General features: G+C 38.9%; 1 protein-coding gene across 1 annotated transcript in view; it reads left to right on the plus strand.

Moving 5' to 3' along the window:
• SPG11 (SPG11 vesicle trafficking associated, spatacsin) overlaps positions 1-24,547 on the plus strand; it is a 106,427-nt gene that overhangs the window by 25,659 nt on the left and 56,221 nt on the right. The window contains exons 12-23 of the mRNA XM_081112393.1: positions 290-361; positions 645-772; positions 1,094-1,269; positions 1,992-2,205; positions 7,035-7,238; positions 8,560-8,666; positions 10,866-11,011; positions 12,909-13,070; positions 15,816-15,882; positions 21,355-21,520; positions 23,659-23,864; positions 24,126-24,234. Coding sequence (XP_080968519.1) covers positions 290-361; positions 645-772; positions 1,094-1,269; positions 1,992-2,205; positions 7,035-7,238; positions 8,560-8,666; positions 10,866-11,011; positions 12,909-13,070; positions 15,816-15,882; positions 21,355-21,520; positions 23,659-23,864; positions 24,126-24,234 — 1,757 coding nt within the window. The remainder of the gene's footprint in view (positions 1-289; positions 362-644; positions 773-1,093; positions 1,270-1,991; positions 2,206-7,034; positions 7,239-8,559; positions 8,667-10,865; positions 11,012-12,908; positions 13,071-15,815; positions 15,883-21,354; positions 21,521-23,658; positions 23,865-24,125; positions 24,235-24,547) is intronic.

A 24,547-nucleotide genomic window follows, 5' to 3' on the forward strand; every position in this document is an offset into this window, starting at 1 on the left:
GTTGTTTTTAAGTGAACCATCATAGCAGATACCTGTGGTTTTGGTCCAATGATAGCCTGTTATTACCTTAAATTGTTCGATGTGCTGCCTTTATTCTGGCAAAATGCTTAAGGACTTTAGGCAGAGGCAGTAAATATATATGATAAATGTAGAAAATGAATGTTCACAAGAGCAGGAAAGCTGTGGAATTTTATACATGTGTATAACAGAGTATTTCTGTATATAACATATATATTTATATTTAAAATAGCTCCATTACAAAATTAAGTTTTTTCTATGTTTATTGTAGGGCTTTGATGTAAAAGACCAGTTGCTCAAGATATGCTTCTATACAACTGATAAAAATATACGGGACTTTTTGGTAGGTAAAGGTGAGACTATGTAGTTTACATTTTCTAGTAAACCTGGTGAAATTTAAAAATAAATTATTTAAAAATTCAACTAATATCCAGTAAGTAAAAGTAAGACAACTTCTTTATCTTTTTAAATGATCACTTTGCCTTTGTGGTAAAGGAAAATTTGTGTGAATATATACATTACTTCAAAAATTCAAAATACAATTCTTAAGTGGCATGTAATTTCATGACATTTGTTTTGCAATGTACTTGATTTTTGTGACGTCACTGCTTTACTTTTTATTCAAGGTTGAAATTTTAAAAGAAAAAAATTCTTTTTCTGAAAAAGAGAAAAGAACTATAGACTTTGTGCATCAAGTTGAGAAGTTTTATTCAGAACATTTGCAAGAAAATATGCAGATCCAGTCCTTTCCCAGGTAGTCTCATTAGCCCCCTTTTGGTAACATGGGAAGAATATTTTAGATCGTGTTTAGTTTTTAATTGTTAGTGAGCACAGATTTCTTCTGTGGAACTGAGCTTATATTCCCTATAAAGGTAAAACTTGCCCAGAAGTGACTCAGGAATTTCCTGTTCTTTCAATATGCACATAATCAGATATATATTTTTAAGATAATAAATATAACATTATGAGTATTAAAGTATGTGTTCCCCAAAAGAATAATAGTTTTTGAGCAGATAAAGAGAAATGCTGCTTTTTCCTTCAAAATTAAAAAAAAAAAACTATATCACTGTTTCAGGTATTGGGTAATGGAGCAAGACTTTTTCAAGCACAAGTCTGTTTTGGACTCATTCCTGAAATACGATCATAAAGATAAACTTAATAAACAGAACCACAGAATTGCATTAAATTGGGCTCAGTGGTGGAACCAACTAACACAAGAATCTATCCTCCTTCCCAGGATAAATCCAGAAGGCAAGTGTGAGAAAGCCTGAAATCTGAACATATTGAATGAGTATTAAATTAAGCTGTAGTATATTTTGGTGTCTCTCCATTTTAGAATTCCTTTGGGGGGAAAAAAATCAGTTGCTTTAAAATTCAAGTCTGTAAGACTTCTTATCTCAAGGTTTCTGTAAGGGACTTGTGAAAGAAAAAAGTTATATGTTTCAGTAAATTGAGACTTCAAGGCTGAGTTCTCTTGTTTGCCTCAAAGTGACATTCTTTATTTTTCCCAATAGTCTTTGCATTTCTTCTTGTGTAAACTAAAGATCTATATCAATTGGGGTTCCAGGGAATAACTAACAATGGTAAACAGTGGTAATTCAGAGGGTGTCAAATTCATGTTTATTATTATTTTTTTTTTCATGTTTATTATTATAGCCAAAGTTTTCATTTATATTAAGAAAAAGAAAAGGGGGAAAGAGACCTGAAAAGATAAATGAAACAGATAGCTAATTCCCAAGTTTTATTTAACAACGGTACTAATAAGCAACATTTTGCTCTTCCTCCAGCTGAATATTGATTATAAAATGAACAGCAACATAAAAGAGGAAAATAGTAGAAGAAGAAAAGGGCCTGCATATTCACATATAAATATTTGTCCATTTTGTCATATTTACTCAGTTGATTAGTGTTGAGCTTTGTGTCAATAATCATAACTCATTGCTATTTTAAAATGTATTTTGTTCTTAATGTAGAATATAAATCATATTCCCCCGAAGCCCTCTGGAGATACCTCACAGCTCGCCATGATTGGCTAAGCATTACCTCGTGGATTGGAGAATTTCAAACCCAGAATAGTTATTCTTCACTTCAGCAGAACAAATGGCCTCCTCTGACTATTGATATTATTGATCAGAGTACTTGCTGCAACAACAACATGAGGAATAAAATTTTAGATGAGCTGGCCAGGTACTATAATTGTGGGGAAGAATAATAAGAAATAATTCTGTAATGTTTCCTTTGCAGTGCCATGAATCCAATGGAACATTGTTTCATAGTATTTTAAAACTGAAAGGTTTTAAAATTACATGTTTTTAGCATCATAGTGACTAGGCTCTCAGATTCTATATTTGCTTTGGTGTGGAAATGGTAAGCTGTCGGTGCAGCTACAGGGCCCAAGTGCAAGAGCTTAGTAACGTCTCCCACTGTTGTCACTGAAGCCATATGCTATGTATGGTCTTGAACTAAAGAGGATTACTCAGGTAAGAAAGTAGTGCAGGGTAGGAGCTTCTGAAGTGGTAAGGAAAGACTTTAAACTTTAATTACTTTCTAAAAATAATTCTCTTAGATCAAACCATGTGAATTTGCCATTTGTGTGGGTCAAAAATGGATGAATAATCAGCTATTTCATAGTGTTCAACCTAATCTATCAAAATAATATATGGAGACTTAAATGTGTTAATTTTTTAAGTTTCTTAAACTTCCCATATATTACTTTATTTTATAGTTATACTTATTGGGGAAGTATAGCTGTATTATTTACCCAACTTAAAGTTGTGGAATCCAGAGAAGTTAAGAGCTTTGCCCAATCCAGTACTTGCAGGCTTTAATTTTTTTTTTACCCCTGTCTTTGTAGTCATTCTTCTTCCCATTGCACTAAATTCTCTTCTTAAAAGTAACTTTCATATAACTTGTATGCTTATTAATTATTTTGGTTAATATTTGATTAAATAAAAAGCTAATATATGTGTGATTTAACATAAATTATGATAATAATGAACTATTGAGATCTACTACATTAACAGATTAAAGGGAAAAAATACTACCCTGATAGATACACAAAAGCATTAGATAAAATTCAACATCTATCTATTTATGATAAAAGCCATTAGCAAACTAAGAACAGATGCAATTCCCTTAACTTGAAAAGGGTATCTGAAAAACAATCTTCTAGCTCTAGCCGGTTTGGCTTAGTGGATAGAGCATCAGCTTCCAGACTGAAGGATCCCGGCTTCAGTTCCAGTACAGGACACATACCTCTGTTGCAGGCTCCTCCCTGGCCTAGGCCCTGGGGGGAAGGGGGGCAAGGGGAGGGCGTGGTCAGAGCCCTGGTCAGGGTTTGTGCAGGAGGAACTAATATTTCTCTCTGTCTTTCCCTCTCTCTTCCACTCTCTAAAAAAAATCAGTGGAAAATATCCTCGGGTGAGGATTAAAAAAATAAAAACAGTCTTCTAGCTAACATTATAGTTAATGGTGAAAGTCACAAGCATTCTCTTAGATTTGGAATAAGATAAGCCTGCTATCAATTCTTCTCAAAATAATCTTTAGATATAGTACAATCTCAATAAAAATCCCAGCAGAATTTCTTCTGGATTGTTATAAGCTGATTATAAATATTAATATAGAAATGCCAAGGGTCAAGAATAGCCTTAAAAAAGAACTTGCCCCTTGAGAGATTAAAACTTATTCTAAAGCTATAGCAATTAAGACATTGGGAATGTTAATGGAGGGATAGACAAATATACCAGTAGAACAGAAGAGTGAGCATAGAAACAGACTTATATATGTTCACTTTATATATGACAAAGGGACCACCACAGAACCATGGGGACTGAATAGTCTTTTCACCAAATGGACCTGGGGTGACTGGATGATAGTTTTATGGAAGAAAGTTAAATTGAACCCTCTGCCTTATATCATGCATAAAATCAATTCCAGGTAGATTTTTAAACTTAAATATCAAATGTAAAACTATAAAGCTTTTAGAAGATACAGAAGAATATGTTCATGACCGTGGGAGTAGTGTATGCTTTCTAAAAGGCCTGAAGGGACAAAGGAAGAGAACAATTAGTGAGATCAAGAGAGAGTGTCAGTCACCCAGCACAGAGAGAGCTAAGGCATCCCCACCCCATCTTTTTCTGACTCTTACCTCCTGGTAGGGGTCTCCCTTAGGGCAAACCAAAACAGAAGCCTGATGGTGGGATAAGGACACATATGTAATACCTTAATAAAGAAATTTTAAAACAAAACAAAAACAGAAGCCTGAGGGCACTGGAGTCTTCTTGAGCAACTGATAGAGGTGAGCTTTCAAGGACACAGAGCAGAAGAGTAGAGCTTGGATCTGAAAGGGAAGATACCCCACAATTGGGCATTTCATAAAGAGGAAGCAAAAATAGCCAATAAACATGTAAAAGGTACTCTTCCTCATTTATAGTCATGGGAACATGAATTTATTTTACAAAAAAAATCTAGGAACAACTGCAATGACCATCAAAGGTAGAGTAGATAAATAAAATCCTATATAATAAAAGCCTAATATGCTAAGTGGCCAGGTAGCCAGTTGGCTGTTCAACCAATCAAAGCATAATATGCTAATGTTATGCTAAGGCCGCTCAACCGCTCACTATGACGTCCACTGACCACCAGGGGGCAGACAGTCGACCGGTCGACCAGTCACTATGGTGTACACTGACCACCAGGGGGCAGTCAGTCGACCCGCCGACCAATCACTATGACATGCTCTGATCACCAGGGGGCAGACGCTCTGACTGGTAGGTTAGCTTGCTGCTGGGGTCCGGCCCATTGGGACTGAGTGAGATGGGCCGCACATGCCCTGGAGCCCTCCCGCAGTCCCTCCCTGACTGGCCAACCTCCCGTATCCCTCCCTGCCCCGATCATACACTGGTGGGGTCCCTCAGCCTGGCCTGTGCCCTCTTGCAATCCGGGACTCCTCGGGGATATTGGAGAGCCAGTTTTAGCCCAACAGTGGAATGACAGGTTGCTGTGACCTGCACTGACCACCAGGGGGCAGACACTCAACACAGGAGCTCCCCCCTGGTGGTCAGTGCGCTCCTACAGGCTCACAGCTAGTGTATGCAGTGGTGGTGGCAGGAGCCTCTCCTGCCTCCGCGGCAGTCGGACATCCCCTGAGGGCTCCCGGACTGCAAGAGGGCGCAGGCCAGGCTGAGGGCCCCCCCAACCTCCCTGAGTGCATGAATTTCATGCACCAGGCCTCTAGTGCATTATAATCATACAGTGTAATAAATAACAAGACTAACAAACTGTAGCTACAGGTATCAACATAGATATATTTCATAATGTGGAGTAGAAGAATGTTCCATAATGTACCAGAATGTGTTTGTTTTGTTTGTTTTTTAATCCTCACCTGAGGACATGCTTAGAGAAAGGAGGGGAGAGAGAAACATTGATGTGAAAGAGAAACATCGACTGGTTGCCTTCCATACATGCCCCCAACCAGGGATCAAACCCACAACCAAGGTATGTGTCCTGACCGGGAATCGAACCAGCAACCTTTTGGTGCACAGGACAATACTCAACTAACTGAGCCATGCAGACCTGGCAAATGTTTTATTTATAAATAAAGTTTAAAATAGGCAAAACCAAACCATATATTATTTGAGATTACATATATGAGTGCTAAAACTATGACTAAAACTAAGGGAATGGTTATCACAAAAGTCAAGCTAGCAAATGAGATGCAGCGGAGAAGGGATACCACAAAGGCTTCCAAGTATAATGTGCTATAATCTGGGTGGTGGTTACATGGTTTTTCTTTTTTTTTAAATATCTATTTATGATAAAAGCCATTAGCTTTTACCTTTGGTTTTTATCTTTTTAAAACCTCTTGGTTTTTATCTTTTTTAATGTATATATATATTTAATTGATTTCATAGAGGGAGAGAAACATCAATGATGAGAGAGAATCATTGATTGGCTACCTCCTGCACACCCCCTACTGGGGACTGAGTCTGCAATCCAGGCATATGCCCTTGACTGGAATTGAACCCAGGACCTTTCAGTCTGCAGGCCTCTCTATCCACTGAACCAAACTGGCTAGGGCAACATGGTATTTCTTTAAACTTCATATTATATATATATTTTTAAATATGTTTTTATTGGTTTTAGAGAAAGAGGAAGGAAGAGGGACAGAGAGGTGGAAATGTTGATTGGCTACCTCCTGCATGCCCCTCCCGGGATGGAGTCCACAACCCGGGCATGTGCCCTGACCGGGAGTTTAACCGTGACCTCCTGGTTCATAGGTTGACGCTCAACCACTGAGCCACATCGGCTGGGTCATATAATATATTTTCTGTATTCCTTTATATGGTGTATATGATGTTTTTAACAGTAAATTTGTAAAAAGTAATATTTCAATGCAGATTTCTACTGTTTGGTAGTTGGTTTATTTAAATTATTCTGCTTTAGTTTCTCCATCATTTTGTTTGTATATTTTGGTGAATTTCTCAGTGCTTAAAACACCTAGCTTCAAAAGCTAACCACTGTTACACACTGGATTGTATAGTTCCAGCCAAAACCAAAAAAAATGTAGATAGCTTAGTTTAGGTTTTTGAAATATTTAAGATAACTCAAGACTATCATTACTACCTTTAAATACTACAGTGATTTAGAAACCTTTGTTGGAAACCAGCAAAATATGACTCATAAGGTATTTATAGAGTAAAAATTGGCAGTCTTAATTTTTAAATACTTTTCAAAAAATACAATAAGTCCTTACTTAACGTTGTCAATAGGTTTTGTGACTTTAAGTGAAATGACGTATAATGAAACAGTTTTGCCACAGGCTACTTGATGAAAACGAGTTAAGTTACATTGGCATCTCATCAATATTGTAAGTTATGACAAAATGGCATTGAGAGAAACAAAAGAACATTATGTGAGGACCTTCTGTAGCTGAGACTTAAACTCATGGAAGTGGTTTGGTGTGCTCTGAATCTAGCAACTTCTTAAGTTTGCCATCTCTTAAACCTGCTCTTTAGGAATGGGATTTTTCTTATATCTGAACTAGAAGACTTTGAACTCTTCCTCCTAAGACTGAACCGCATTGGGGGTGTGATGCAAGATACCCTCCCTGTTCAAAACTACAGGTCCAAAGAAGGTTGGGATTTCCATTCTCACTTCATTCTTTATTGTTTGGAACACAGCCTGCAGTATCTTCTTTATGTCTATCTCGACTGTTACAAGTAAGTACTGAGAGTGATTTGTCCTTGAGCAGGTCTTCATGTGACAAGAGCACATGATACTTGAATGTGACAAGAGCAAAATATTGAGCATTCACTGGAGGAATACTGATCTTCCTGAAGTAGTTCCCCTCACTGCAGCACTTGGTACATCCTTTAGTTTCATGCTACATTCAACTAAATGCTTACCATGGTTTTTTGTTTGTTTGTTTGTTTTGGTGATGTTAAATCTGTAAGCTCTCTGTTAACCTTTTAAATAATTAGAGATTAGAATGAAGTGAAAGAAATGCTTTAAAAGTTAAAAAGAGAGGAGGAGACTAAAGGTTAACTTGGGAGTTCTTTGGTAGCGTTCATTACCAGGCAAATGTTAAACAACTTTGAATTCATAAACACTGCAGGTTAGATATGCTCTAAAATTTACATTTGGATGGATGGGTGGGTGGATTGATCGATAGCTATACAGACATGCACCAACATATACTTACTTAAGATCAACTTGCAAAATCATATCTGTGGCCAGTGTTCATTGCTGTTGGGTCAGTAATAACAATAATAGTAGTAATCTCTAATATATGAGTGCTTACAACGTTCTTGGCACTTAGATTATTTTACTAATCTTCACAAAAACCCTATGAATGGTTACTTTTTGACAGATGAGCAAACTGAAGCTTCAAGTGACACTAAGTGTCTTATTATGACACACAGCTGGTAAATGGCAGAGTCAGATTAAATTCTTACGTTTGATTCTAGAGCCCACTTTCAGTGTGCTAATGAGAACATTTAAATGTGTGTAGTAAAAGCTAGAAATTCAAACTGGGTATATTTCTGGTTCATATCATTGAAGCTTAATTACACACAGAGATGTTTTTCCCAAAGCTACTGGCAAGAGATGATTTAAAAGCCATATTTTCAAAAGACCTATTCTGAGCCTTAGCTCCTTAGTCCTAGCTTCTCTGTAGTTGTGTAAAGGGTTTTAAAAACCTCTTAAGTTTGAAAATGTTAAAGAGTTTTTATTGTAAAAATAATAAAATACAAAGTATTTTAAAGTACAAGGCATCTGTTAATCTTATACAAAACTGGTAATATTTTATTATGGTAGTAAACACAGTTTAAATATTATTATCTTTGTCTCTAAAATTTACCTCTATTTCCAGATCATAAGGAATATGTAAAACACAACACAAGTGGGAGTATATTATATTTACTTTTTACTTTCGAGATTCTTTTTTTAAAGCTAGTTATTACCTGAGCAAACATGATTGTAATTATCTGTCTTTTCTTGCATGTTAATCAGAGAGTTTGTTTTCTTTTGTTTTATATACAGGCTTAGTCCTCCAAATTGTTCCTTTTTGGGAAAAAAAGAATTACATGAAACTCACCCCTGGTTTGAATTTTTAGTTCAGTGTCGAGAAGTTTCTAGTAACTTAACAGGTATGGGTACTGTATTAAATACAAAAATTTCTTTGAATAAATAACTGGTCTGTTGAGTGGCATTTAACTTGTGAACTCTTTTTAAATAAATCATTTGGCTGTAGACAAATATCTGACTATAATCTAGTCTCAAGCTTTGCTTAAGAAACAGAAGATCAAAACTGTTAACCTCTCCCGAGCCAAGAAAAACCAGGCAGAGCAGACAGTATATAGTTGTTTCCTTTCCCTCTCACTCTCCTGCTCTATTCTTTTTGGCTATCTCTCTTCCTACCAGTTTATTACAGGCTGAATTCCTGCTCTCCGGCAAATTGGCACCCTTTTCCAATGAAGAAGTGGTCTGTCTTTTAGGAAGGAACTCCAGATGGAGTGCAAAGATATGCACAGTATGTGTAGGCTTGTATCTTCTGTGGCAGAGCTGCTGACAGAGAACATTGCTCTGATTATAATCAGATAGAACTGCCCTGTGAGCCCTGAGGGTATTATTCCAGAGATTCAGGGGAAGGGCAAGGAATGTCAACAGCCAGTCTTTCACTTTTATGTAATGTCCAGTTTCTTTCCAAATGAAGAATTTTTTCCTAATGTGTTCTTTTGTTTTGTTTGTTATTTTTGGTGCTGATTACAAAGTAATATATGTTTATTGTAAAAAAATAAATAATTGGAAGCCACAGACAACTATTGAGAAGATAACATGTCCATGGGTAGATAGTAGATAGGAAGAGTCATAGGTAGCTCTTGATATATTGTAATGTATTTTCTAGTTATTGTCTTCATGCTCTTTTTGGTCTATAGTATTTCATTCATCTAACAAATATTTATTGAGCTCCTACCTTGCAACAGTCTATAAATGCTATGGATACAAGAAATATTTGTGGCCCTAACTGGTTTGGCTCAGTGGATAGAGCGTCGGCCTGCGGACTGAAACGTCCCAGGTTCAATTCCAGTCAAGGGCATGTACCTTGGTTGCGGGCACATCCCCAGTAGGAGGTGTGCAGGAGACAGCTGGTCGATGTTTCTAACTCTCTATCCCTCTCTCTTCCTCTCTGTAAAAAATCATTTATATTAAAAAAAAAAAAAGAAAAGAAACATTTGTGTATTTGTATTCTGTTTTTCCCCCAATATAGTAATTATAAGAATTTTTCTGTGTACTTGGAAACAATGACCATTTTATGTTTACATAATATTTCCTTGTATGAATATATTCATTTAATTTACTACTCTCTCATTTATTAGCATTGAGACTGTTTTTTCTCTCCTGTAAATAATAGTCTTTAGTATATTTGAACATAAAATTTTTGTCTTGTTTCAGATTTTTTTTTTTTTGTAATCCTCAACCGAGGATATTTTTCCATTGAATTTCAGAGAGAGTGGAAGAGAGAGGGAAAGACAGAGAGAAATATTGATGTGAGAGAAACACATCAATTGGTTGCCTCCTGCTTGTGCCCTGATCAGGGCCTGGGCTGGGGAGGAACCTGCAACTGAGGTATGTGCCTTTGTCCAGAATCAAACCCAGAACCCTTTGGTTCACAGGCCAATGCTTTATCCACTAAGCCAAACCTGCCAGGGCCAGATTATTTCTTTAGATAGGTTTTTGGATATGAAATTACTGGGTCAAAGGTTATACACACTTCAAATGTTCTTGCTATAAGACCAGATTGCTTTCTAAGGGGTTTGTACCATAAGACCCAACTATTCTACACACCCTGTCCAGCTGTCTGATTGAGGATGATTATTTTTTAAAATCATTGCTGTTTTGATAGGTGATATATGGCATCTAATTATTTTAATGTGCATTTCTGTATTAGTGAATTACATATTTTTGTGGTTGGACATTTATAGTTTCTCTTTTGTAAAATGTTTTTTTCTTTTGTTCATTTATCTGTTAGTATTTGGGGCATTGTTTTGTATACACTCTTGGCTAAAGACGTTAATCCTTAGGTTGTCATCTGTTGTTAATTTTCCCCCTAGTTCATCACTACCCTTCAGTGGTTTTTTTTTTTTTTCGTACCATTCAGTTTTTAATATAAGTTTTTGTTTTTACATAGACAAATCTTTCATTTTTCTATATGTGATATTTTCCTATTGCTTTTAAATTTAGAAAGTCCTTCTTCCTCTAGAGAGAGTTAAAATTAATTTTCTTTCTCAGAATTATATAATTCTTAATTTACATTAAGGAGAAAAGCATACTCTTTTATTTTCCAGATCCTAAACTGATCTTCCAGGCTAGCCTTGCCAATGCTCAAATACTGATTCCCAGCAACCAGGCCAGTGTAAGCAGTATGCTGTTGGAAGGACATACCCTCCTGGCCCTTGCTACCACAATGTATGCTCCTGGTGGTGTCAGCCAGGTATGGACAGTACCTCTACCTATTATGGCGAAATAGGACTGATTTTAAATTTAGCAGAAATATCTATGGATTTTCTAGAAATCAGTTGTATTAAAATATAACCACTCATATTAAAAAACTGTGGTATGTCTACACAATGGAATACTATGCTGCTATAAAAAAGAAGGAACTTTTACCATTTGCAATAGCATGGTTGGAACTGGAGAGCATTACACTAAGCGAAATAAGCCAGTCGGACAAAGATAAATATCACATGATCTCACTCATGTGGGATATAATGATCAATATAATTTGATGAACAAGAATAGATCCAGCGACAAATGGTAGGGGCGGGGGGTTAGAGAGCAACCAAAGGACTTGTATGCATGCATATTAGCATAACCAATGGACACAGACACTGGGGCGGTGGGGTCTTGTCTGGGGTGGGAATGGCTGGGGGTGACGGGGGTGGTCACCTGGGGGAAAAAGAAGATATACGTAAAACTTTAGACAATAAAAAAATAGATCCAGAGACAAATGTGGGGCGGGGGGGTGGTTAGAGAGCAACCAAAGGACTTGTATGCATGCATATTAGCATAACCAATGGACACAGACACTGGGGCAGTGGCAGCTTGCCCGGGGTGGGAATGACTGGGGTGGGGGGGGTCAATTGGGGGGAAAAGGAGACATAAAAATAAATAAATAAAAAGAAAAGGGACAATGGTCACCCTAATGGATGATGTCCACAATAGCAGTATTTTATTTTAATACAGACATTCCATGCAAAATATATATATATACATATATAAAACCACTCATAAGTATTTTATTAGATTAAAAGAGCATAAAACAAGGGTGGATTTTGAAATTTTATATCATATCCTCTTAAATTGAAAGGGAGCTAATATGTTGTAGAGAGATTATTTTTCCCCTTTATTTGTTTTCTAATGTTCTAGGTTCATTTTCAGGATTGAATTAGGATCTGATTGTTTCTGGGAGTAAGTATACTTTAGATCTGTGACTTGGGAATTATTTTGTGCTATTTGCCCTCTTAGGTAAAAGGGAAGTCATAATTTTTAGCTATGTAAACTCTTTTGAGGGACCCAATAGAAATTTGCCCATCTCTCCATTTTTGAAAATTATAGTGTGCCTGGTTAGAGGGAACATAAGAATGCTTTTCAACATTTAATCTTCAAAGATTTCTCTTTTAGATTGTTGCAATATACCTTAACTTATATGGTTATTTCTCTGTTCTTAATCACCTTTCAGAAATTAGTCATAGAGTAACATGAGAGCTGAACAAGGGTCATCTAGTCTAGTAGTTATTTCTTTTAAAATATTTACTACTTAATATCTAATTCAATATTTAATATTTAAGTATTTTAAGTAATCTAGCAACAGTCTTTTTTCAAACAACTTTCAGTTGTTTCAAACAACTTTTCCACACAGTTTGAAAGCCACTGATCCAGCTGAAATTCCTAATTGTGTAGGTGAAGAAGCTAAAGCCTGTGTAAAATGTGACGCCTGAGACCACACAGTGGTTTGTGTTACAACCAGAACAAGATCTGTTGTTCTCTGACTCCTTTTTAAAAATATATTTTTATTGATTTTTAGAGAGAGAGAGGGAAAGGGAGAGAGAGATAGAAACATCGATAACAGAGAAACATTGATCTGCTGCTTCTTGCACGCCCTCTGGGTATGTGCTCTGATCGGGAATCGAAGCAGCAACCTCTTGGTTCATAGGTCCACGCTCAACCACTGAGCCACACAGGCTGGGTGGCTTCTGACTCCTTGACCAATGTTATTTTCACCACCATGTACACTCAAGCTAATCTTATTTCACAGGTTCTTGTGAAAAAGCAAATGTGGAGAAGAAACGAACATTACTGTGTACCATGTTATCTGTCTTTTTATTTAGGTTGTTCAGAATGAAGAAAATGAGAACTGTTTGAAAAAAGTAGATCCCCAGCTACTGAAGATGGCATTAACTCCTTATCCCAAGCTAAAAACTGCTCTCTTCCCACAGTACACTGCCCCTAGTGTCCTACCACCGGATATTACACTCTACCACCTTATTCAGGTACAGTATTTATTTAGGTGGCTGGTATTTAGGAGTATCAGACAGGATTCAACCAGGAAAACAGAAACCACTCTGGGTCTTTCAAATAGAGAACAGTTAATGTAGAAGCCACAAATTTTCCCTTGATTTAAAATCAAAGCTGCTCTTTCCTTAGACATCTAAATCTTGACTTAATAGTTCTGTTTTCTCCTGTATCCCTCCCACCATGTGTTTATAGTCTTTGCTAAACCTTTGGCCTAGACAGATTTCAAATAGCCACTGCTCCCTGCTCTCAAAACTTTTGACCTTAGTCTGCTTTTTTCTTTGTTGTTCATGATTTGATCATCACATACATTTTTTTTTTAAAATATATTTTATTGATTTTTTACAGAGAGGAAGGGAGAGAGATAGAGAGTTAGAAACATCGATGAGAGAGAAACATCGATCAGCTGCCTCCTGCACATCCCCCACTGGGGATGTGCCCGCAACCCAGGTACATGCCCTTGACCGGAATCGAACCTGGGACCTTTCAGTCCGCAAGCCGACGCTCTATCCACTGAGCCAAACCGGTTTCGGCTCATCACATACATTTTTTAAAAATATATTTTTATTGATTTCAGAGAGGAAAGGAGAGACAGAGACATCAATGATGAGAGAGAATCATTGATCAGCTGCCTGCTGCATATACCTCCCACTGGGGATCGAGCCCAACCTGGCCATGTGCCCTGACCGGGAATCGAACTGTGACATCCTGGTTCATGGGTCAACGCTCAACCACTGAGCCATGCTGGCTGGGCACATACATTTCTTTTACTCTTGATCTGATTGTCTTACTCTTTTCCTTTCCTGATCTGCCTTAGCTTACCTTGTCATGTTTACATGGTAATATATTCTAGCCTCTTAGTCCTCTTGCCTTTTGATTCCAAAAACATTTCTAAAGTCCATTTTACATTATAATTAATGCTGCTTCTACCAAAAGAGAGTGCACTTTGCACACACAAGTTGAAGTGAAGAGAGTCTTTAAAAGGAACACAGCCAGTTCTATTTTTATTAAAATAGAAAAGTGGCTCATACATTCTTTTTTATGTTCAGCTATGTTCAAAGAATTTATGTCCAGAAAGATAAGATTTTTAGTTGCCCTGGAGAAGGGAAGCAGACTGCCTGTGAAGTCCTTTCATATAATTTTGTTTACTTACTTTAGAATCAACCAATTCCCCCCTCCCATCACCTTTTAAGAGGCCTAGGTAGGAGAGAGCCACTGCCCCTAAGAGGGAATGCAGGGTCCCTGTTAAGGCATTCTGAGGCTCTCATGGAAGTTAATAATGACGAAAAGATGGTTAGCAAACAGTCAGCCTCAAGATTAGTTTCCTCTTGCAGAGATTCCTTTAAAATAATCATTTTCCCAATTGGATTAGTAATCAAATTAATTTAGTTCTAAATGAATATAGAAAATAGTTATGTGGGTGTCACTGATTTCAAGAAAATCTTGTTCTATCAGGAAAATTGGGGCAGATTTTATTAGCAAAAAATTTATATTATACCATAACATTCCCTAGTTGGCAGGGAACAGGTTCTGATATCAAAACAGGCCTTGGTTGATTAGATACCCCTACCATTTGTACCGAAGCTTTACTCGGAGGGAAAAAGCAACCTCTTTGGGTGTGGTTAAGAACAGATAAAGTAGCCCCAGTATCTACAAGGGTCTTAGTAATTTCTTTTCTTTCAATTTCTCCTAAACAAGTAGTAAGAAGGGAAACGCCCTCTCATAGTCCTTGGAGCAACCCTGTGCTTGCTTCTTTTCTCTTTCTGAATCCCATTTCAGTTTTCTATAACCCTTCTTAAGGTGATTTGGCTTTCTGTAATAAACAGGAGTTTCCCAGAATTTCTTATTTAGTAATTCTGTTGCTTTGATCCACAAATCAGTAGATATACTGATTGAAATAGATCAGTATAGTCAGGATCACATGTTCTAATAGTTAAATTCCTTTGTGAACCCATCAGGATTTTGGAGAAAGTCATGGAAATCTTTAGGTAGATTCCTTAATTCTGTACAATCTCTGGTTTTCCTCTGCCTGAGACTGACTTTTCTGGTTTTCTGAGTGTCCCCTAGGTCAGTAGAGAGCTGCATAGGGAGCTGAGGTGGAGGAGGTAAGAAGAGAAAGAAGAGGGAGGAGGAAAGGAGAGTTAAGTCCAGATAGTGAAATAAAGTGTACAGCAGGGCAGTTAGAGAAGAGGGAAAAAGTAGGGCATTGGCATTGAGCAGCTTCAGGAGCCTTCCTTAGTTCAGAGATAGGCTCTACAAGTTCTTATTAACTTCCTGTGGAGAAGAGAATTTATCTGTGCTCCTCCCAGAAGCTTCTAATTTCCAATCAAGATGAGTTTCCCATTCATTCAGTTTAATTTTAGAGGTGGCTTTTTCTAATTTTGCATGCAAAAATTTAATTTTGGTGTCAAAAGAGTTTCATTTTGGCCATCTTAAGTTGATATCACTTCTAGTTACATCTTCCCATTTCTATAAGTGCTTACAAGTAAAAGTTTCCTATTTATTGGATATCTACAGGAGTATTAATGGGGACTGGGAGTTGCAGGCCTTGAAAGCACAATTTCCCATGTTAATTTTAGTTTTATTTTGGGATCTGCAGAGTCTGAACAAATTTTTAGGGATATTGTGTAGTTGGTTGAAGTGTGCTGCCTATGGGTTGAGCTCCAAGGGGCTATTAGAATCAATTAACTTTTAACTCTGATTTAATTTTTCCCCTTTTACAGTCATTATTGCCCTTTGATCCTAGCAGATTGTTTGGCTGGCAGTCTGCCAACACACTGGCTATAGGAGGTAAGTCATTATGGGCACTTCTTGCTTTGGAAGCATTTCAATAATGTTGATCCGTAGGTGAAGTTGATTTATGTAAAAGCCAACCCAGTTTTTTTTGTTGTTTTTTTTTTTTACTGCTTTCTACTTTAAAAATAAAGGTATATTCCAATGAATTGAAAACATATTGTATTAGGTCACTAGTGCTGTACTTGCTGGGAAATGTAATATGTATTTATCTGCTTAAGTTTCTTCTTTTCCCCAAATCCCTTTGTTAGTGGTATCTATACTAATAAAAGGGTAATATGCTAATTAGACTGGACGTCTTCTGGACAAAGCAGTGGTGGCAGGGGCTGAGGCAGAGGCGGTTAGGGGCGGTCAGGCTGGCACGGGAGGGCAGTTAGAGACAGTTAGGCCAACAGGAGAGGGCAGTTAGGGACGATTGTGCCAGCAGGGGAGGGTAGTTAGGGGCGATCAGGCTGGCAGGAGAGCAGTAGGTAGCGATTAGGCCGGCAGGGGAGCAGTTAGGGACATCAGGCTGGCAGGCAGAGGCTGTTAGGGGCAGTCAGGCAGGCAGGTGAGTGGTTAGGAGCCAGTGGTCCCTGTGGGATCTGTCCTAAACCGGCAGTCGGACATCCCCCGAGGGATCCCAGATTCGAGAGGGTGCAGGCTGGGTTGATGGACACACACACCCCCTGCATGAATTTTGTGCACCGGGCCTCTAGTAGTATTATAAAGGGTAAGAGTGTAAGTGTTGGTATTAGGTAAATCCTAGCTCTACCATGTAATAGTTGTAGGACCTTGGGCAAGGACCTTAAATTCCCTATAAAATAAGTTTAATAATAGTGCCCACCTCACACGTTACATTGAGAATGAAAGGAGACAATGAAAGGCACTTAACAACCTCTCACAGTTCCTAACACAGTTACTAACACAGTCAGCACCAGTTATACACAAATTGTCTTCCTCTCTAGATTATAAGAATTTCTGTTTTGTTTCTGTGTGTGTGTGTATGTCTGTGTGCGCATGCACCTTTTTAAAAGTATAGTTAACATACATATGCTATTCTTAAACTGCTTTTTCTATCTTTTTAATTATTAAATTTAGTGTTAGCCTTTAATATCATGTAACCTGTGGTGTCTCTGCCTAAATTACTCTAAAGTTGGCTTCAAATTACTACTTAGAGTACTTAGCACATAATATACAACCTGTGACTATTTATTGACTTACATAAAAATGAATTTTCTAATGTGTCAGTTTTATAAGTTCACATTTTAATATATTGAATTTACCTAGTGTCCAGAGCCCATTACAGGCCTATAATAGATGTTCAATAAATATTTATTGAGTGCTGAAAAAGTAGTGCTTATTGTATTTTCAAATGAAAACACATGTTTTAATCTCAGTAAAGTTACTAGAGACTAGACAGAATACCCTGTCCTGTTCTTCTACCTCCACCTCCATCATGTAGCCAGGGTCTTGGTCTTCCTCTTGGAGATCGAGCATTCTAGTAGGTACACAGAGGAAACGGACATTGAAGGCATGTTCCCTGCCTAGTTTTTGGACATTTAAAAATTTTTGAGCAAATAAATCACAATGTAAATGAAACAGTTATGAAGACAATAATACAGATTTATAAAATTGGAAAGCTATATTTATTTAGTTAAAGTATTTACTAACTTTTTCACATGGTTTTACCACTGAAAGGGGATATGAAGTGACTGCATATTGACTTTGTTTCCATGGCAGGCCAGAGAAAATTCTCCATTTGGGTAGAATTTTCTCACACACAATCTCCAACTGCCAAAAAATCAGGGTCTTATTTTAATAAAAAACTTAAGTTTACTCATTTGGCACCTGGAAGTACCATATACTTGACATGTACTCAGTAAATATTTCAGAAATGAATGAATAGTTTTATGTAAAACTAGAGGCCCAGTGCATAAAATTTGTGCACGGGGGGGGGGGGGTGGGAGGGGCGGGTGTCCCTAAGCCCGGCCTGCACCCTCTCCAATCTGGAACCCCTCAGGGGATGTCCTAAACTGGCAATCGGACATCCCTCTCGCAATCCAGGACCACTGGCTCCTAACCACTCACCTGCCTGCCTGCCTAATGCCCCCAACTGCCCTTCCCTGCTGGCCTGGTCGCCATCAACGGCCCTCCCCTGCCAACCTGATCGCCCCTAACCTCCTGCCAGCCTGATCTCGCCCCTAACCCCCTGCCAGCCTGATCTCACCCCTAACTGCCTCTGCCTTGGCCCCCACCATCATGGCTTTGTCCGGAAGGAAGTCGGACGTCCGGAAGATGGCTGGTTGACCTGGTCTAATTAGCATATTATCCTTTTATTAGTATAGATTATAAGTGACCAAAGTTACTCTGTTCTCACAAAGCATACAGATGCATGTGACTACTTTTTAATCGCAAAGAGGATGTACTTTTAAGTAATAGTTTTATAAAATGATGAGACACCATTAAGATCTTTGTCTTTTTTAAACAATAAAAAAAGAGAAAAAAATAAAAAGATCTTTGTCTTTTTTTGTGGGAGCCAAGTCACAATATAAGAAGTCTTTATAATTCCATGGGAGGATAAAACTTTATTTCAGAAATAAGCTTTGAACTTTGAAAATAACACATACACTGTTTTCCAGAATTGGTTTCTTAACAGTTCAGAATGTTAGCTCACCTTTTAAAAAATCTCACTAATAAAAGAGAAAGATGTAAATTGACCATACCTTTGCAACACCCACCAGCCAATCAGGAGTGACTATGTAAATTAACCCAACAACAATGGTGGGCTAATTTGCATACACAGGTACTGAGCAGCCAGGGGCGGGGCAGGACACTTTCATCACTGCCATGGCGACAACACAGGTGTTCCACACCGCCCCAGCTGCTCCGGGCCTCTGGGCAGCGTGGGAAGGCGGAAAGGCGGCTCCGGGCCTCTGGGCAGTGTGGGAAGGCGGAAAGGCGGCTCCAGGCCTCTGGGCAGCGTGGGAAGGCGGAAAGGTGGCTCCGGGCCTCTGGGCAGTGTGGGAAGGCGGAAAGGCGGCTCCGGGCCTCTGGGCAGTGTGGGAAGGCAGAAAGGTGGCTCCGGCTGGAGCGAAGGTGGTGCTGGCAGCAGGGGAAGGAAGGCCATTGTTTTTTGTTTTTGTTTTTTTTCTTTTTTTAAAAAATATATTTCTTTATTGATTTCAGAGAGGAAGGGAGATGGAGAGAGAGATAGAAACATTAATGATGAGAGAGAATCATCGATCGGCTGCCTCCTAAACACCCCCCACTGGGGATCAAGACCGCATCCCAAGCATGTGCCCTTGGCCGGAATCGAACCAGGAATCCTTCAGTCTGTAGGCTGATGCTCTATCCACTGAGCCAAGCCAGCTAGGGCAGGAAGGCTCATTCTTGCACGAATCTTCGTGCATTGGGCCTCTAGTAGATAATAAATGGTTAAGAGACAAATATTAGGGCTTGACAGGAGTGGTTATTGCATACTAACTTCTCACATCCGAGTATCTTCTGACTTTAAATTTCTCTGAAAAGAGAGAAAAAAACTTCTTGGCTATTTTCATGGGCACAGAGGAACTTAATTTTTTAAGATTCATCTTTTTTACATATATACTAGAGACCCAGTGCACAAAAATTTGTGTACTCGGCGGGAGCGGGGGGGTCCCTCAGCCCAGCCTGTGCCCTCTCGCAGTCTGAGACCCCTCGGGGGATGACCACCTCCTGGCTTAGGCCTGCTCCCTGGGGGATTGGGCCTAAACTGGCAGTCAGACATCCCTCTGGTAGCCCAGGAGCCCTTGGGGGATGTCCACTTGCCAGTGGGGAGCAGACCTAAGCTGCAGTTGGACATCCTTAGTGCTGCTGAGGAGGCGGAAAGGCCCCCACCACCACCGCTGTACTGGCAGCTGGCAGCCTGGCTTGTGGCTGAGCAGAACTCCCCCTATGGGAGCGCACTGACCACCAGGGGGCAGCTCCTGCATTGAGTGTCTGCCCCCTGGTGGTCAGTGTGTGTCATAGTGACCAGTCATTCCCAGTCGTTCTGCTGTTAGGGTCAATTTGCATATTACCCTTTTATTATATAGGAGTGCTGGCCAGCCTGGGTGAGGGGCTGATGGCTGTTTGCAGGCTGGCCACAGCCCCTTCAGTGTGTGGGTCCTCACTGAGGTGCCTGGCCAGCCTGGGTGAGGGGCTGAGGGCCGTTTTCAGGCTGGCCACACCCCTTCAGTGTGAGGGGGTCCTGCTGGGGTACCTGGCCAGTCTGGGTGAGTGGCTGATGGCTGTTTGCAGGCTGGCCACAGCCCCTTCAGAGTAGGGGTCCCCGCTGGGGTGCCTGGCTAGCCTGGGTGAGGAGCTGATGGCTGTTTGCAGGCTGGCCACAACCCCCAGCCACCCAAGCTCCCAGTGGAGGCTGGCTGAAAGCAGGTATCTGGGATTTATTTGTCTTCTATAATTGAAACTTTGTTGCCATGAGCGGAGGCCACAGCCGGCTCAGGGCTGGCGGGAAACTTGGCTTCCTCCATCGCTTGGGCAACCAAGCCTCCTGCTTGCTCCAGCTCTGTGGCTGCTGGCCGCCATCTTGGTTGGGTTAATTTGCATATAGTCACTCAGATTGGCTGGTGGACATGGCTTAGGGCATAGCGAAGGTATGGTCGATTAGAATCTTTGTCTTTTATTAATGTAGCTATTTTTTTATTGATTTTAGAGAGGAAGGGAGAGGGATAGAGAGCGGTAGAAACATCAATGATGAGAGAGAATCATTGATCAGCTGCCTCCTGCTCGCCCCCTACTGGGGATCAAGCCCACAACCCAGGCATCTGCCCTTGGCTGGCATCGAACCTGGGACCCTTCAGTCTGTAGGCTGACACTCTATCCACTGAACCAAACTGGCTAGGGATGGAAATTTAAACTGAATCACTCTGCTGGAAAGATGGTACCAACATGTAGATAATAAGGTGCTCTGTGCCTACAACATCAGAAAATACAGCTAGTGATAAGGAGAGTAGAGGAGGGTATTAATATGGAGAAAAAGATGTTCTTCTCAAAGTATTTATTAGCATGGTACAGAGACCTGGCCTTGGTGAATAGAGGACACAAATATATTAGGTAGAGATTTTATTGCATAATGAACTTCATGAATGAATTAAAAGCTTTTGCAGATCTTTGGCAGAGATTTTTTAGTCAAAAGGTTATTGCTATTGTGAAGTTAAATATAGATTTAAAATATATAAAATTATAAGTAAGTTCATGGAGGAAAAGCACAATTTATAAGTTTTCATGCAGCTTCTCAGATACACATTTTTGCATAAAATGAGGGCCATCTCTCCACATTAAAATAAAACTATTACATTTAGGTGGTTCAAAGTGACACATAATGGTACAAAATGATTATAGCAACCGGTTTTCTTTTACCATTGTAGACTTAAGTTTTCCATGTACAGATCTGCAGTTGATCATGATGAGGTGTAGGGCATTAATATTGCTTCACTTTTCCCCCAGATGTATCCAGTCATCTCCCACATTTCTCTAGCCCTGATCTGGTTAATAAATATGCTATAGTGGAACGTCTGAATTTTGCTTATTATTTATATCATGGACGGCCATCATTTGCATTTGGTACTTTTCTGGTCCAGGAATTAACTAAGAGCAAGACCCCCAAGCAGCTGTGAGTAAAGTATAATTTATACTTGTTAATAAAAGGTATATCTGTGTATTTTACCTGTACATTTAAAAAATGTACTGGAAACACGTATAAGAGTTAACAGTGATTCTATTTGGATGGTGATTTTTTTTTCCCATTTGTGTTTTTCTGTGTATCCTCAGTTTCTGGCATTTAGTGTGTGTTACTTTTGTTAATAGGAAAAAAGATTAAAAGTATATATATATACACACACACACACACACACACACACACGCACGTATATATATATACATATTTCTTTTAAATATACTTTTAATTGATTTTTTTTTTAGAGAGAGGAAAGGAGAGGGATAGAGAGATAGAATCATCGATGAGAGAGGAACATCATCAATTGGCTTACCTCTTACAAGGCCCCAACCAGGGATTGAGCCCATAACCTGGGCATGTGCCCTGACCGGGAATTGAACCAGTGGCCTCTTGGTTCCATACTGGCGCTTAACTGCTGAGCCACACTGTTTCAGGGGGGAAAAAAAAAAGATTTTAAATAACTTTTTTAAAAAAATGATCCCGGAGCTTGCTAAATGTTAGTCATTATGCTAAAGAGAGAGTTCTATAATGAGATGTGAATTCTGAATTTAAGATCTTTGTTAGGTTTGCTTTATTGGTTTGTTTTATAATTAACAAAGTAATGCATTTTATTGGAAAAATATTCAAGTAGCTCAGAGGGTGAAAAATGAAATATAGAAGCCCCTCGGGGGGGGCGGGGGAGAGGGCTAATGGGGGGATAAAAGAGGGGAGGACATCTGTAATACTTTCAACAATAAAGATAAATTTTTTAAAAAGTCCCTCAGTCTTCTAGCCTCATTCTACATAGTAAATTCTTGTGTGTCTTTCCTCAAAAACTTTCTATACATATAAAAGTACAGATGAGTCCTTTAAAATGTGTGTGTTTTATGACATCAAACTTTAAGTGGCATTAATTTTCTTGGTAGTTTGTGTACATATAATTGACAAGATCACAAGTTGGCAATCTTGGAAATTCTACTCCCTGTTCCCTAGATGAAATTGGAAGCAGAATAATTTAGACTGTGAGTAGGTGTTTTAGGAGAAGGTAAAATACGGGGTGTTCAAAAAATATATATATGCACTTTAAATGATTATAAAGTCAGTCTTATTAGCATACAGTTCATTTTCAAAATGTAAAAGAATCTACATAAATGAATAATTTTGGGGGGTCAATGCCTGTTTTTAAACTGATAACTGATCTGGCCCAGTCCCTGCTGAAAACGCAAAACAACGGAATTGAAAACATCAAGAACCATTTCGTTTGGTATTTGTGCACCCTCAATTCATTGACTGTTGCAAATTTTATACCATAAACTTTATCTTTTTTGTACCCCTATAAAACAAGTCTAGTGGCACTTTACGATATATTTCCTTTGTTCAAAGCTTAGTCTGGCTTCACCCATTTTTTCAAATCAGTTAAACCTGAAAAGGAGTGAAAGTCAAGTGAGTTATAAGCTGTTAAAGTGTGTATACATTTTTTGGAAACATCCAATATAAAGAAATGGGGGGGTGAAAAGGCAACCACAGAAGAATTGCTTGTTCTCTTAGAGCAGCGGTTCTCAACCTGTGGGTCTCGACCCCTTTGGGGGTCGAGCGACCCTTTCACAGGGGCCGCCTAAGACCATCCTGCATATCAGATATTTACATTATGATTCATAACAGTAGTAACATTACAGTTATGAAGTAGCAACGAAAATAATTTTATGGTTGGGTCACAGCATGAGGAACTGTATTTAAAGGGCCAGAAGGTTGAGAACCACTGTCTTAGAGGAAGCAATATGGAACAGTATTCAACAACAGGAAATAAAAAGGTTTGTGAGTTGCAATCCCAGCCTCTTTTTCAGCAAGCTTTTGTTGTCCCAATGTGTGTCCGCCTAGTCTTTCTTCCAGTACCTCAGGTGTTTTCACCAATCCCCCAGACCTTATCTTCCTACTCCTCTAACCTCCAGAACCTAAATGAATGTGAGCACAGGGCACAAAAAGGGAATGGGGAGGAAGCCAAAACTCACATGCGTCTGACACTCCATGTATCACTGATCTGTTTTTCCTGATGATGAGATAGTTTCATGTTTTGATGTGATTTTGCTTTCTTTCAGGATCCAGCAAGTAGGCAATGAAGCCTATGTTTTAGGCCTCTCTTCCTTCCACATACCTTCAATAGGAGCTGCCTGTGTTTGTTTCTTAGAATTGCTTGGGCTCGACAGCCTCAGGCTCAGAGTTGATATGAAAGTGGCCAATATAATTCTGAGCTACAGGTGTGCAAATGAAGACGCTCAGTACAGCTTTATCAGAGAGTCTCTAGGTATAGCACCTTTCTTTCTGTGGGTTGGTTTGTTTAGAGGACATAGGATGAATTAGGTCTACAGCACTGAATTGTGAGTTGTTGAGGAAGAAACAGTTATCATCCTGTTTCATCCCTTTCCTTCAGTGCTTGTTCTTTGCCTCACTTTGTTGGGCCCTTTAATTGGATACTGAAATGGTTCTGGACTATACTTTTCAAACAGAAATGCCCAGTTCCTTAACACTTTCTCTTGATCAAATTGGTTGTTTGTATTTCTTATAGCTGAAAAGCTGTCTAAACTGGCTGGGGGTGAAAAAGCAACCACAGAAGAATTGCTTGTTTTCTTAGAGGAAGCCATATGGAACAGTATTCAACAACAGGAAATAAAAAGGTTTGTGAGTTGCAATCCCAGCCTCTTTTCCAGCAAGTTTTATTGTCTCAGTGTGTGTTTGCCTAGTCTTTCCACCAATACCTCAGATGTTTTCACCAACCCCCCAGACCTTATCTTCTTATTTCTCCAACATACAGCAGATACTCAGTAAATGGATATTGGTTTTAATCACATATTACCATCAGTAAAAGGAGGGTGAAGATAATGATTCCCTGTTTTTCTGTTTTTTTTTCCAGTTTTTTTTTATTTCAAGAAAAATGATTTTAAATATAATAATGTTACATGCAGTAAACCTTAATATTTCAAGAAAAGT

This window comes from Myotis nattereri (assembly GCF_964212035.1).
Source record: "Myotis nattereri genome assembly, chromosome: 1".
Classification (NCBI taxonomy): domain Eukaryota; kingdom Metazoa; phylum Chordata; class Mammalia; order Chiroptera; family Vespertilionidae; genus Myotis; species Myotis nattereri.